Source organism: Schistocerca americana, chromosome 5, assembly GCF_021461395.2.
Source record: "Schistocerca americana isolate TAMUIC-IGC-003095 chromosome 5, iqSchAmer2.1, whole genome shotgun sequence".
Lineage (NCBI taxonomy): Eukaryota > Metazoa > Arthropoda > Insecta > Orthoptera > Acrididae > Schistocerca > Schistocerca americana.
In genome coordinates, this window is record NC_060123.1 from 131,570,455 (window position 1) to 131,585,334 (window position 14,880).

General features: G+C 39.3%; 1 protein-coding gene across 3 annotated transcripts in view; it reads left to right on the top strand.

Annotated features, from left to right (window-relative positions):
• Positions 1-10,686, top strand: part of LOC124615507 (low-density lipoprotein receptor-related protein 3-like) — a 113,611-nt gene extending 102,925 nt beyond the window's left edge. For all 3 annotated transcript variants that reach the window (XM_047143463.1, XM_047143462.1, XM_047143461.1), the window contains 2 exons: positions 4,765-4,982; positions 9,179-10,686. In XM_047143463.1, coding sequence (XP_046999419.1) covers positions 4,765-4,982; positions 9,179-10,018 — 1,058 coding nt within the window. In that variant the 3' untranslated portion in view covers positions 10,019-10,686. The remainder of the gene's footprint in view (positions 1-4,764; positions 4,983-9,178) is intronic.
• The last annotated feature ends 4,194 nt before the right edge of the window (positions 10,687-14,880 follow it).

Consider the following 14,880-nt stretch of genomic DNA (forward strand, 5'->3'; position numbering starts at 1 on the left):
GCCAGTTTGTATATGATCACCCGCAAATAGTCGCTATTTAGTATTTATCATTTCTGGAAGGTTCTCAAAATTTCTTATGTTTTTTGTGAAAACAAAGTTACCAATATCTCTGTGGAATTTTGACAGTTGAATCCAAGTCGTGAGTTGTATTACATGTGTCTCATTAGTATAAAATTTTCTAGAAATTTATCTCTCGTGTTTTACAGAATCATGCTGCAGAATGAGCTTCACAATTTGTGGAAGGTTGCTTGAGCCTTATATTATCCCCAGTGACTGAAGAGAGCCCAACAAGGCACTTTTCAAAGGGGGCAAGAGAACTGAATCACCACTGCCTTATCCTTTTAATGTCCTTATGCTGCAAAATCCTGAAGCCTGTACATTGATGCAGTTCTTGTAAGCATAAGCGAGTCTTGTGAAAAAGAAACCTACCTGCTTTTGCGTGTGCACAGATAGTGTACAAGAGCATGGTACTTCAAAATACACCTACCTTCATACTGCATACTATCATGCCAACTTATGGACTGGAGCACTTTTTGTTAGTAACTTCAAAGTGCACACTCAGTGCATTCTCCCCACAATTAGAGAATATCAGGTGCTTTAATTGTAAAAAGAGTTTGTGTCAATACTAAATAAGAAGTTGAACCACCATTTAAAATAAACCTGTCTTTATTTGGAAATGCGGTGGCTTCATAAAGCACTATATTACAAAATATCAATTCTGTAAATTCACTTGTATGTGGCACCAAAATAATGTCATGCATGCACCTACCCATACACGCTTTTATCAGCACTAATGAGGCGCTATAAAATTATATAGCGTGTTGGAATAATAGTCAGACCAAAGGCACTGAACACAATAAACTGCTTATGCAGGATTTACATATTACCTGTGAAGAATAACATAGCAAATCAGGCTAAAACCCTTGAAAATTACTACTCATTAAACAAAGTTAAGAATTCAAGCACTTATTTGCTGACGCTAGTAATTGCAACCATACAGCCATCAGAGATCAGAAAATATCGTCATGACGACACAGGCATGAAGCAGTATTTGAGAGATGTACCAGCATGTTGAGCTGTGTGGCCATCTTTAACGCTTGAGGGTAACATTACATGAGAAGTTGGGTGGTTATGAAGTCAAAGCGATGCATAGAGTGCCTTTTCATAAAACCGCATGTAAAATGACCACAAAATGCTGTTTTTGCCCCAAGATAACTTTTCGCCTTAATAATAACTTTTTGAAGCTGTTAGTGATATAAGCTGTCATATGCATGTCCACCACATGTACATTTCTCCCACGCACTCTGCCTTAATGCTTTCTGCCCCAAAATGTGGATGTTGCACCTATATATCTCTTGAGATTCAGTGTCATATGACAAAACTAAAATCTGTTTGTTCATCCTAAAAAATATCATTACAGCTACAAATGTCATCTGAGTGCATTACCATTCCTCCCTTTTATCAGGTCCCAGTAGTGTGCTCAGGAAGTGTTAAAAACTTGCATACATGAAAAAGAAACTTGGACAAATGCGTATGTTTCAGTTGTTGAGAGCAATGTTACCCTGCAACCTCTTTGTCAGGAAAGCCTTAGGGCACTCGAAACTGGTGAAGAATGTCTGGATATGATACCTCTTCAGAGCTCTTTCGTTTCTTCGTTTGTTGTCATCGGTGTCAACGTACTGGCTGAAAAAATAGGGGGTGGACGTGCGGTACTGTCTTCTGTAAATGATGTAGCCGACAGATGCACAGTTGCATTTCACAGTCTTTTTACTTTCACTTTTCACAACCCTCCAATAGTACACAGTTATTTATGGCCAGTGCATTATTGTTCTAACTTCCTGTAAGCTTCATTAATAGTTAGCAGGTGAACCATCCACATACTACTACAATAGTTTACTGTTGAACAATGACCATTAAAAGCCTAGCCACAAAGTTCACAGTTCTTGAAGAATGGAAAGGTACGTATGAAGCAGACACTGTCACTGTTTTAACACATGGCCTAATTCTGTAACACTTATTACATTGTTAAGTTGATGCATTGTTGTTGTTCTAATCAACACAGGCTCTTCGTCTGGAACTCAGCCGTGGACTGACTGACTCATGACCAAAAATCGGGCCCTTAAATATTAACACAGTAATAGGTGCTGAAACTACACATTTGTTCTAAGTTTCATTTACGGAAATTAAAATTAAAAATTAACTCGTTCAGTTATCTGAATACATCAAAAAATTGGTTCCTTTTAACAGTTTCTTCTGCTACAAGAGTTAGTCCAAATTATTTGTTTATGAAATTAACAAATTTATGTATGCAAACAATACTTTCGACAAAACTGTTAATTACTTTGGAATTAATGAAGGGTTGGTTTTGCTAATGTGTTTACGGATAGAGCCAAATAGATACTTTAAGAATACAATTAGTTGTTCCTCCAAATGTTTGTACTTAGTACAGAATTTATATTTTTTTAGCCGTCAACAATAGAATTTAAGTTACGAAGCAATTACTGATTTCACCCTATAACAACAGATACTAACTAGGAATAGTCAAAATAAATTAGAAAATCAAGTACATACATAAAACTAAGCACAAAATTAGATCTGGTGTTACATTCTGTAAAACTGAGGGCCAATCTTTCTCTTTTTTGAAAATACAGATTATACTCACGTATGTTATTGGTAACTGGTTCAAAAATAAAGAAAACGAATTTAAGTAGGCAGATGGCAAAACAAGAGGGGAGAAAAAATATCCCAGCTTGCTTCATCACATACTCTACCTGTGTGCAGGTAGTTTCAGATATTTCCATACATTCCATCTATTTTACTGTTTTATTGGTGTATACAGTCTTTCATATTTCTCCCAATCTTAATGCACTTGCGTGAACAACACAGCAGAAAATCTCATTGCCGTCAAACAAAATTCATTCTGACCCATTCCATTGCTAAGTTACTGTTTCTAATTACTTTTCGGTAGCAGGGGTCCTACTGGAATGGCCTGTCTCACTTAGCCAGACAAGTGAACTATAAGCTTCAAAAGACAGTTAATGATGCATCCACTAAAACAATAAAATGTTTTCCTTTGTTCCTCCTCACATTCCTTACATAATTACAACTAAGTACACTTATTTCCTACCAGACTTTCGTCATTTCCTAAAGTCATTAGCAGGTGCAGTCCAGCTAAATTTCTCCCATTCAGAAATCACTATATCAGAAAATATCATTTTTGTACACCTGTAAACACGTTTTATATCTGCTATTATAGTGTTATTATCAGCAGCAGTAGTAGTGATAGGAAAAGTAGTAGAAATACTGCTAGTATTGATACTATTAATTCTCTGCCAGTAGTATTACATTGTCATAAGGTATATGCAAATATTGTTGCAAATCATTTTTTATTCTATTAATACCATTTTATTACTATTTATCTTATTTAAATTATTGTCGTCTCTTAACAGCTAAGACGGCTTCAGTAGCCAGTGACTGTGCTCATGTATGTGTTAGTTGCATTTGTGTGTGTGTGTGTGTGTGTGTGTGTGTGTGTGTGTGGGCATTGTCTAATTTCGATGAAGGCCTTTTTGGCTGAAAGCTTACTTGCTTAAGTCCATTTTGTTGTATCTATCTGTGGCTCAGCCCCTCCACTGTATGGTGAGTAGCAAATATTCTTTTCATAATAAGCCATTGAGATGTAAAAAGAGCTATATGTGTAAAACACTTAACTGATGGAAGATAGGATGTGGAGGTCCCAATTTGATCAGGTTGAATAAATAAGTAAAATCTATTAGAGTATTTTTAATTAACATTACGATTTTCACATTTAGTATCCTATTACTTTTAGATCAAGATATTTAAGCCTTCTAAAATGTCTTTATTTGAGCACTGTAACTCAGAAATAACTAATTGGGTTGCACTTAGGCACAGTAACATATTGTGAAACTGGTCTAGTTTGTGGCTGTGGGAGCCAAGGAAAAGTGCAATATTGCTCAGATTTATTCATTTCTTGGTGCAGCAGTTAATAGCCATTCTTCTTGTAACCATAAGTAATATTTATAGTTTTCAATTATTTTATTTAATTTTTGTGAGAGTTCCAAACACAACTCTTAACCAAAGGGCCTTAGGAACTTTCCCTCTTTGATTTTCTTCATTATTGTAATATTCGTATGTCAGTTTCCTGTAACAGTACTGTACGCTTCTCAAAAGCATACAGAAAAATTGGCTTTGAAGATTTGCAAACACTATTAAGCAAAAAATGTTTCCACCATTTTTAAATGCTTGTCTTGTCTTGTCAGTCTTGTAATCATGACGTCATTGGTAGCAACAACTATCTTTCTTCTTTTTCCCAAATTGAAATGATTTTATTTTTAATTAGTAATTGAATAAAAATGAGTTATTGACAATGAATTAGCTACTTTTACTACAAAATTACAAATCAGCATATTTATTAATTAACATTTCAATTTGATAATAAACACAGAATTTTAAAACAAATTGCTGCTAGTGAGAATTGACACAGTGACAGCACAATTACTAGACTAGAATGCTTTGCATTCAGCAACAGGGAGCTGTAAAAATGCTCCAAATGTTTTATACATAATAGCAATTAATTTTTCCAATTTTTTTTTAGAAATATATCGTAGTGCTTTAGAAAACTGATGTCTAGCCACTGACTTTTGAATCATGTACTTATGAAGAAAATCAAAGAGGGCTGACCACAAGGTCCCTTTGTAAGATTAAAAATTTTAACTGATTTTGGAATCAATTTTCTTTTTATAGATGACACATGTATAGGAAGGCATAAATGCAGCGATGGTCGCGGATGTTATTCCAGTGTTGAACGGTGTGATGGAGTACACAACTGTATGGACAATTCTGATGAGGAAAATTGCTATAGAAGATTTCAGTGTGACGATGGAAATTATATACCACATTCTGAATGGTGTGATGGACAAGAAAACTGTAAAGATGGAAGTGATGAACAAGGATGTATCAAGGTAAATATAATTGGAATTTCATGCTTTACACAGGACAGGATTTTAATATCTGAAAGAATGGGAAGGAGTGTATGTTGTTGTGGTTTTCAGTCTGAAGACTGGTTTGATGCAGCATTCCATGCTACTTTATCCTGTGCAAGCTTTTTCACTCAGAATAACTACTGCAGTGTACATCCTTCTGCAACTGCTTACTGTATCCATCTCTTGGTTTCCCTTTATGATTTTACGCCCCCCCCCCCCCCCCCCCAACATCAACACACACACACACACACACACACTTCCATCCAGTAATAAATTGGTGATGCCTTGGTGTCTCAAAATATATCCCACCAACCGATCAGCTGATTGCGTGACATGGCTTCCCCATCTTCATCAACTTAAGGAGATGTGTTGGTCACACCTCAGTGCTCTTCAGTGCCTCAGCAGTACCAATTGGGGCACTCACCACTCTGCTCCAATATGACTCTACACAGCATTGGTCCACTCGTGTCTAGATAACGGGAGTCTCGCAGACCGCTCGACGTCACCTACGAGATCGTAGATGCTAGACGTAACGCCCCGTTATGGGATTCGACCAACCCCGTGATCAGCATTCTAGTGGATGCGAGGATTCCATCGTTGTGGGTTCTGTGGCAACAGCAGTTCGTTGCTTATGGGTTATGCATCTGCTGTTCCCCGGAGCACCCACTAATGTCTCCTCTTTCCAGATACGGAGATCCACCTCCCGCAATGTCAACCCGTGGTGCATGCCTCGCCCACAGCTCTGTGTTGACCTATCACAAGGCCCAAAAGATTGGCTCATCCTGAGGCCACCTGCCACCAATTCTCCTCCATTCTTGGTGTGTTTTGTGTTTCAGAAGTAGGCCACACTGATGGCGTGATGATCACCAGTCGTGATGGCTTGCTTACATTCATGTAGGATTTAATGAACTCCGTTCCTTGCCAGATGTCTGCAGTATTTTCACTGTGGGGTTGGTAGCCATCTCTGTCCTTGACCATATTCGTTGCTGCACTGGTGAGCCCTTCCTCATCTGTTGGAAATCTTTGATTAGTTTACAAGTTATTGACCAGTGTAACCCTCACCGTCCCTAGGTCCTGACTCTCCAGGGTTCCTTTTTTACCTTCGAACAGGGATGCTCAGGGACACCTGTCTAGACCCAGATCACATTGGGATCCCGAGGAATGAACTCACTGATAGGCTGGCCAAATTGGCTACCGACAAGGTCTCAAGATCAGTATTGCGCGATTGGACTTTTGATTGGTATTACGCCATCCATAATTGAGATCAGTATTGCGGAATTGGACTTTTGATTGGTATTACGCCATCAAGTACTAAGGATTTGGAATAGAGAACGGTATACTCAGTCTTTGCGGAACAAACTACGGGTGATAAAGAACATGCCGAATTTGTAGGGGTGCTCCATGTGGGCCTCTCGCTAGCACTCCATTATCCTTGCCGGCTCTGCATCTGTCGTACTTGGCTGACTTGTGTCATCTCCTCCATTGCAAAGATCCACCCCACTGTCATTGTGGTGCCCATTTGATGGTGGTCTGCATTTTGCTGGACTGACCTAATCTATCAGCACTGCGGCGGCCTCATAATCTTCCTGACTTGCTATCCTGGTGTTAGTGGGCAATGCCTCAGCAGTTGACCTGGTTTTACAGTTTATTCATGAAATGGAGTATTTACCACTCTCTCTAAGGGAGGACACCTCAGCCTCGTCAGCACATTGAGGGGTTGGCAGGATGCTCTGTTGTGTCCTCTGCCCCAACAGGCTGTCTGGACTTGGTGGACTGCCGCAGTCCTCACCCTACTGGCTCTTTTTGCTCTTCTTCCCCCTTCTCCCGTGTTCTGTCTGACTTGACATTCTTTTCTGTTTTCCTGTGCTTCTCTTGCCCTGTCTGTGTCACTAGTCTTTCCTGGATATTGCTGAGTGGGATGCCTCTGGTGAGCAGCGGGGGAGGGGGGGATGTCCCCCCTTGCTCTTTCTGTCTTGGGGAACTCGGCCACCTTTCTTCCTATCCCCTCCCCCCCATTTTCTTCTTCCTTGTTCCTTTCTGTAGGCTTCGTTGGCCTTTGGCAGACCTTGGGGGCTTTCTTTCCTTGGGTTTTGTGGACTAGGCCTTTCTTTGGTGTGTAGTTTTGTTGACTTGCGTGTTCCAAGTAGGACTTTGTAGGTTTGTCGCTTTAATCATTAAGCCAACCAACCACCCATCAACATTAACTGAATTTTGACATCTGTCGTCCTTTCCACACCAAAATTCTCTCTTATATAGTGTGGCCACACGTGGACAATGCATCTGCAGTGACAATAATTCCATAGTCCAGTATGTGAAGGTCTTATTAAGGTCTTCAAAGGCTGCCAGTATAACCCAGACATGATCCAGACAGATTTCCTCTGCCATACCCTCACAATCCTCCAACAATCTCCAAGAACCAGCCGCACTGGAACTCCCCTATCACCCAGAATTACTGTTTTTTGTTGTGCGCAGAAATGAGGAACATCTTAACATACAGTCCTTCCCATCTATCCTGAAGTTGTATTCCACCACATTTCCAATCAATACAATAACATAGCCCATCCTTATGACATGCCCACTCCCAGCCCCTTGCCATAAGGGCCTTATCCCCTTGCCATAAGGGCCATATCCCTGAGGAAGACCCAGATAAAAGACCTGTCTGATACACCACATAGCACTTTGTTCTCCAGTCCTGTCTCAGGCTTATCCTATCCAGTCAGAGGCAGGGCCTTTTGTGGATGCAGTTAGGTGTATCCATTTGCTCTGCTGCAATTTCTGCAAAGTATTTTATGCATGCAAAACCACCAGCCAACTTCCAACCTGGCTGAATGGCCACTGACAAACTATGGCAAAGATCAGAAGTGACCAACTAGTGGTTGAAGACACGTCTGAGCACACTGCGCTCAATTTCAATGGTTGCTTCACAATCCTTGCCATCTAGATCCTTCCTCCCCTCCTCCTCCTCCCCCCCCCCCCCATTCCCATCAACAGTTGTCTGAACTATGTCCATCGGAGTTGTCATTGCTACAAATCTTTTGTTCCCATAATCCTCTTGGCTTCGATCTCCACTAGTGTCTGCGCCTCGCCTACCTCCACCCTGCCTCAAGACTCTAACTTTACTCATTTCCCACATCCTCTTCCATGAGTTCTCTTCTTCCTACATCCTGTCACCCCCCCCCCCCCCCCCCCAATCCACTCCACATCTCACCTTGCTGCTGAACAAACTCTTGTTCCTGTCCCGTTGTGTTGCCTCATTCCCAGCAGTCAGCCAACCTTCCCCAAATCATCCTTCTTACTCCCCTCCTTTGTCTCCTCACCCAGTCCACCTGACACAAGCCCTCATCACAGTCCAACTGCAGCCTCAGCACAGTGTACTGTGCCAGCACATTGTAGTCGTGTATATCCCTGTCAATAAATCAATGCCTTTTTAATCTGCCAGGGCGTTCCCTTTCAACATAGTCAAAGTTGTTCAATTATTTTCACAGTATTTATGATCAAATATTTGGTACAAGTTATATGACTTATCAACAAAGGATATGTGGGAAGAGGTTGAGAGATGAACCAGTTTCCCATTAGCTATTCTGACAGTATCCAAATGTGATGAGAAAGCAAAATTGGTTTGGTTGCTCAGTAACAGTTCAGGTTGGAATGTGTAAAAGTGGAATCTTTTCTGCAACTTCCATTATATGTTATCTTCTTTTTGGTTTCATAACATCTCTTAATTTCTTTGTTTTTAGTGTAAGATCATAATGTCCCATTGTTTCAAGTTACCACTTAATTTCTTAGGTGATTGGTAGATTCTTTGTTTCATAGTGCACCAGGAGACAAAAACAACATATTTGGAACAGTAGCACAAAAAATGGACTTGTAACACAAAACCCCTAGATCATGTAAAATATTTTCATGAGGAACATAGTCAAAAAAGTTTACTTGTGTATTTATTTTCAATGTTTCAATGAGAACTCACAATCAAGTAGTTAAAATAATTATAGTGGTGTAACTTTTAATGCAACTGCTGTTTACTTTGTAAATTTCCTCATTATCAGCTAAGTGGCAGTACAGTAATAAATATAGATAGTGTAAATATACCAGTTTAATGTGTACTTTGCGCTTGTTTGTAGTTTGCCCGTGTTGTGGAAAGCAAAATATTTTAAATCAAAATGTCACTATTACAGAACTCCGTAATAGCAGCAGCTATAATGGGATCCTTGCTGTGCAGTTTATTGTTGGTGATTGCTGTCGGGTGCATGTGCCGTCTGTACAGTCTGCGCCTTGCTGTTACAAACAGTTACCGTATTCACCATAACAGTGGGAGCTTTTCTACACAGCCACCAGTGCCACACCTCGACGAAGAGTTCTTCAATCGGGAACCACCACCAGCGTACAGTGTGGCAGTCAGTGGGTGCCCTTTACAGTGTGCAGCCACTCAACCAAACAGTAGGCTGTTTGGCAATGAACACAGTATGATGCAGAGACATCAACATTTGAGCAGCAGGCGCATGTCCCGCAGACATTCAAATAGGAGGAGAAGTCAGAGGAATATTATGGTCACAGTACCTCCACACTGTGATCCTAATGTCACGCTCGGTTTGCAGTCCCAAACTGTGACACCAAATTATGCTGGTCTTACAAGCAGCCAGTTGCCAGTTCTCACTCAGTCTTCCGGTGCAGTATCGGGAGCAAATGACCCTGTTTTAGTTCAACAGGGTGAGGCAATACTACCAGCTGAAAACACAAGTAATAAGTTAAATAATACAGTTAGCGGTGTTCCCCAGCCTGCAGCACTTGTGCCAAATCAGGTAGCAGAAAACTTGCCCCCTCACGCTCTTTATGAAACCTGTATTTTAAATATACCTGTAGTTCAAACTCCTGCAAGAACGGTTTCCCCATCTCATTCCTGTATAACATCTGCATCAGAATCTCCGAGCAGGAATAGTGTCACTTCGTCAACAAGTTTGCTTTCGTACCTCTCGGGTGATGAGGATGAACAGCTCTTAGTCGTTCCAGCTTCGTAACTTCCCCTCTTTCATCCTTTGGTTCAGAAAATTGTATGCATAAAGGCAGAAAGTTTTGAAGTAATATTAAAGTATAGCGGTTAAAAAAAAAGATGGCATTTTAGAGTGTTGTGTAATTGTGGTTCAGCTTTGTGTATTTGATTGGTATATGAAGAGAAAAGTAAATGAACCAATTAGCTTATGTGCTTGAGTTGTGTGTGCCTTTTGTCCCATCGAAAAATCATTTGTGTAAGCTGGTATTCATACTGTTGTCATAAAGATTTATGTTTAAATGTGTGACCTGTCCCTGGTTCAGTTATTGTACATTAAAATGATCTGTAACTGTAATCATTATGATATTGTGTATGGCTTTCTAGATTTATGTTCCATAAGAAGTACAATAATAAAACAAAATTGCCATACTACTTAAGTTGAAAATATGTGATATAATGGTGGCACATGGAATCTCAATTTATTCTAGCCACACCCAATGTAAGAATAATGCTCTGTTCTTGCCCGGTATTTGGCATGTAGCAGTCTAAAAGCATTGATTAAACTGCTGTGTTAGCATTTACTGTAATGTCTGTTTTGTTATATGTCCTAATTTTACATTTATTTACAGAAATATTTTGCTGTACATAATTTTGACATATTTGACCAGTAATAAAGTATTATTAGTAATAAACAAATTTGTTGTGTTTTTCATTTCTGTTTGTGCTATTGATTGAACATCAGATGATGGGAGGGAGAATAATAAGAAGAATCACGAAAATTTGACCAGGGACAAAAATTTGATCAGGGACAAGTAAAATCTCAAAAATGGCACAGTAGCGGGGATTTAGAAGTGATTAGTCATTCTACTATGGTACATAGATGATGAAAACTTAAAACTTGAGAAACCATGTATGTGTATGCTATGAGAAGTCACAGCAGTTTTTAGACGTGTCATCTGATGTCAGTGATAGCATGGAAAACTAAACACACTCACACATAGATGTTTCTGCTAAGAACTTTGCAACTTGTCATGCACCCCTCAACCCTCTGTTAGCCGACAAGTCTTAGCATGTCCATAATAGACTCTGCTAGTGTATGACAGAGCAAATCATGTGTGATCATTAGACCGCGCATTTTAGGTAAAAACCTATTTTGTTCCTGAGTTCCTATTTGTATAAAAATTTGTACTTATGCATTTCATGACTATTTACACTTAATAGCATTAATTCTATAGGACCTAAAAAAGCCTATTTCGACGTTAGTGCCTATTTTTGCCTATTTCGGCTTTAATATCCTAAAAAGTGCCTATTTCATCATATAAGACAGTGGCTCCAAGTTTTTCCACACTATACGACAGATGGAAAAAATATTTTCTGCCCAGCGTGCAGCAAGGAGACTAGTTGATATGCGCTCATGCTTCGTATTTGCCTAACACTTCGGTCTTTTTTTATTTTTGTATATCGCTATCCCTGTTAATACCAAATATTCTTTATAGGTGTTTTATTATTCATATGTAAAAAATAGATCACGAATCTTTCGGTTAAAACCTATTTTTTTTTCCTAAGCTCCAATTTGCATATAAGTTGGTACTTAAGCGTTTCGTGACTAACTAAACTGAATACCGTTAGTTCTATAGGACATAAAATTGCGTATTTCGATGTTGACGCCTAATTTTGCCTATTTCGGCACCAAAATCCTAAAAAGTACCTATTTCATTAATCTGACATAGAGTTCTTGTGTTTTCAAAGATTAGAAGAAGGAAGTAAACTTTGGGCTTTACGTCTCGTCGAAGGCGATGGTCGTTAGAGACTGTTTACAATTCCTTTGTTTGCCTTACTACCAACAGCACTCGGCACGGTTGAACTGTCATCCATCTAAGTACGTGCCGAGTGCAGCAGTGCTTAACTTCGGTGAGCGAATGGGAACCGGTCAAAGATTTGAGTTACAAATTAGAATCGAACGTGAGAGTACTAAATGTTATATTTGAGAATATTTCGTTTGTAGGATTCTGGCCAGCTGTGTATTTTTGCAAAGAAACGGTTTCATAGGCCTTAAGCTGAGCACGGATTAAAAAATCACAATGTTAATCGTAGACGCCCTCTATAGCTAAATTACTGCCCTTCGTGCATTTTCTCGCTGCTACCTACAGGTTGTCCTATCAAACTACTCTGTTTCGTGAAAGGTATTATAAGTGAATTTTCCGGTTCCAAAAATAATTTGCCAGTAGTAAGATGTTTTCATCTGAAGCACCGGTAGATTCCATACGCTTGTTCAGAAGGGGCGGCCATCTGTCAGGTGCCATATGTCCAGCAACGAGTATGGTACTTCCCCTCCCGCTTTCATGCAATGCAGTAAAAGGAAAAAAAAAGCGTCATCGTTCACTTTTTCCCAGCGAAAACAAATCAGTACATTGTGTAACGACCGACGTGTTAAGTGTTACTGACATTCTAAGTGCAAAATAAATTCTAGTTTCTGTGTGAGAATACTATGCCATGCCAAAAAGAGCTAGTTCAAAGTCTACTTATATAAGACAGTGGCTGCAAGATTTTCCGCATTATACAACAAATGGGAAAATTATTTTCTGCCAAGCATGCAACTAGGAGGTTAGTTGATGTTTTTCTGAGACTTCTTATTTTCCTGTCACTTAGGATTCTTTTTTATCGCTATCCTTTAGTAATACGAAATACTCTTTATATGCAATTCTAAATTGCATTTCCCTTTTCTCTCGTATTAGGTTTCGAGTGTTAAGAAACCTCACTTAACTCAGCATGCAGATGGGATGGAATCGCACATAAAGCTATGTTGAACGAAAGTCAAAATTGAAGCAAACTCAAAGTTCTGCAGTGCTTTGTGTCATGCACTTGTGGCAGCAAACATCCCCTTTCGGAAACTAGAAAACCCTATTTTCAGAGGTTTTCTTGAGGAGTATTGCCATCAGTCTATACCTGCAGAGTCAACTTTACGTAAGAATTATGTGGATTCAGCTTACAATGCTGCATTGCACAGAATCCGAGATGATGTTGGATAATCTTGTATATGGATTTCTGTGGATGAACTACTGACAGTCTTGGCCGTTACATAGCAAACCTGATTATTGGCAAGCTAGATCCAGATGCTCCATCCAGGGCTCATTTGATTACTCAAAACAGCTTGCAAAAACTAACCAACAAACAATAGCACAGTTTGTGAACAATGGGCTTAAGGTGCTATACCCAAATGGAGTGGATGAGAATAAGGTGCTTCTGGCCGTCACTGATGCTGCTGCATATACGATAGAAGCGTTTCAACTATCAAAAGTATTCTACCCATTGATGCTGCACGTAACTTGTGTAGTGCATGGGATCAACCACATAGCAGAGCAAGTAAGGCTACAATTTCCTAAAGTAAATAAAGTAATATCTATGGTGAAGAAAATTTTTGTTAAGGTACCATCAAGAATACAGGCATTCAAAGAACAGCTTCCAGATGTCCAATTGGCGCCAGAGCCTGTTGTCACCCGCTGGGGCACGTGGCTGATAGCAGCAGAATACTATAGTACGTACCTCTCAACTGTCCAGAAGGCGGTTGAAAATATACCGGAGGAGCAATGGATTTACTCAAGGATTCTTCTTTAAAACGGGACTTATCTTACATTAGGGCCCACTACACATTTATGGCAAGAATAATTTCACACTTGGAAGGCTCAGTGAGACCTATCTACGACAATATTTCTTTGCTTGAAGAAGCCAAAATGAAAATTAAATAAGCACCAGGTGAAGTAGGGGAAAAAGTATGGGCAAAAATGCAAACGGTTTTGCAGAAGAACACTGGCCTGAAGGAGTTGTGTGCAGCTGCCGACATACTTAGTGGAAAATCCAGCACTCCTGACTGCAGCATTCCTGCCCAACATGTGCCGAAAGTGAAGTATGCCCCTGTCACATCTGTTGATGTAGAACGTTCTTTTTCAGCGTATAAATAGATTCTGACTGTCAAGCGCCACAGTTTTTCACTAGAAAACCTAGAAAATATTTTGGTTATTTATTGTGAAGCCAACTATGGTCAGAATGTGTGAAACAATGAATTTATTAATTAAACCATTGCCAGATATTTTTTACGGAGATATTTATCTTGCAGGAACTCAAAAAATTTGGAGTTATGTTCAACATTAATGTTGTAGATTGCTGTGCTCTGTAACGGTGTAAATATTCATTCTCCTTGTTTTAATGACTAAAAAGGTATTCATACTGTGAACACTGTGTATTTTAATTTATTTTTATTTTCTCTGCATCATTTTTATTAGAGCCTATTTCAGGTTTTATATAGCCTAAATGAACTACTGAAAGAGCCTATTTTAGGTGCCTAAAACACACTTTTTTAGGACCTAAAAATCCGTGGTCTAGTGATCATATACAAATACAGACATAAACAATAGTTTAGAAACAAAGAATAAAAGTTAAGATGAAAGGACATTAAGTACCCTGTTGCCATCACATTGGCATTATTGTGAAGCTACCTTTCCTTGTCAGTAGATAAAGTCTTCACATTTGCCATGTTTTGCTGTTCTGTTGAGGCTGGTCCATGTTTCCATTGTTAGTTAAAGTTTGGGAAACCTTGCTCCCTTCCGTAAGTTGACATACCTGAGCCGTGACAGGTGAAACTATATACAGCATCCAAAATACTTGGAAAAAAAAACAGATATGGGGAAAAAAGTCCTTGAAAAATGGTGTTCGTTCCAGCCAGTCTTCTGTAATATAGCCAACTAATTCTGCCTTCAAATTCAAGACCATGTTTCATGTTCACCAAGAAAAACCTTCAATTCTTCTAATGAAACATCCCTCCATAAGTGCCTTATTGAGTGTTTAGTAAGCGGAGTGACATACATATTTGTAGCATTCACAGTTTCACTAATA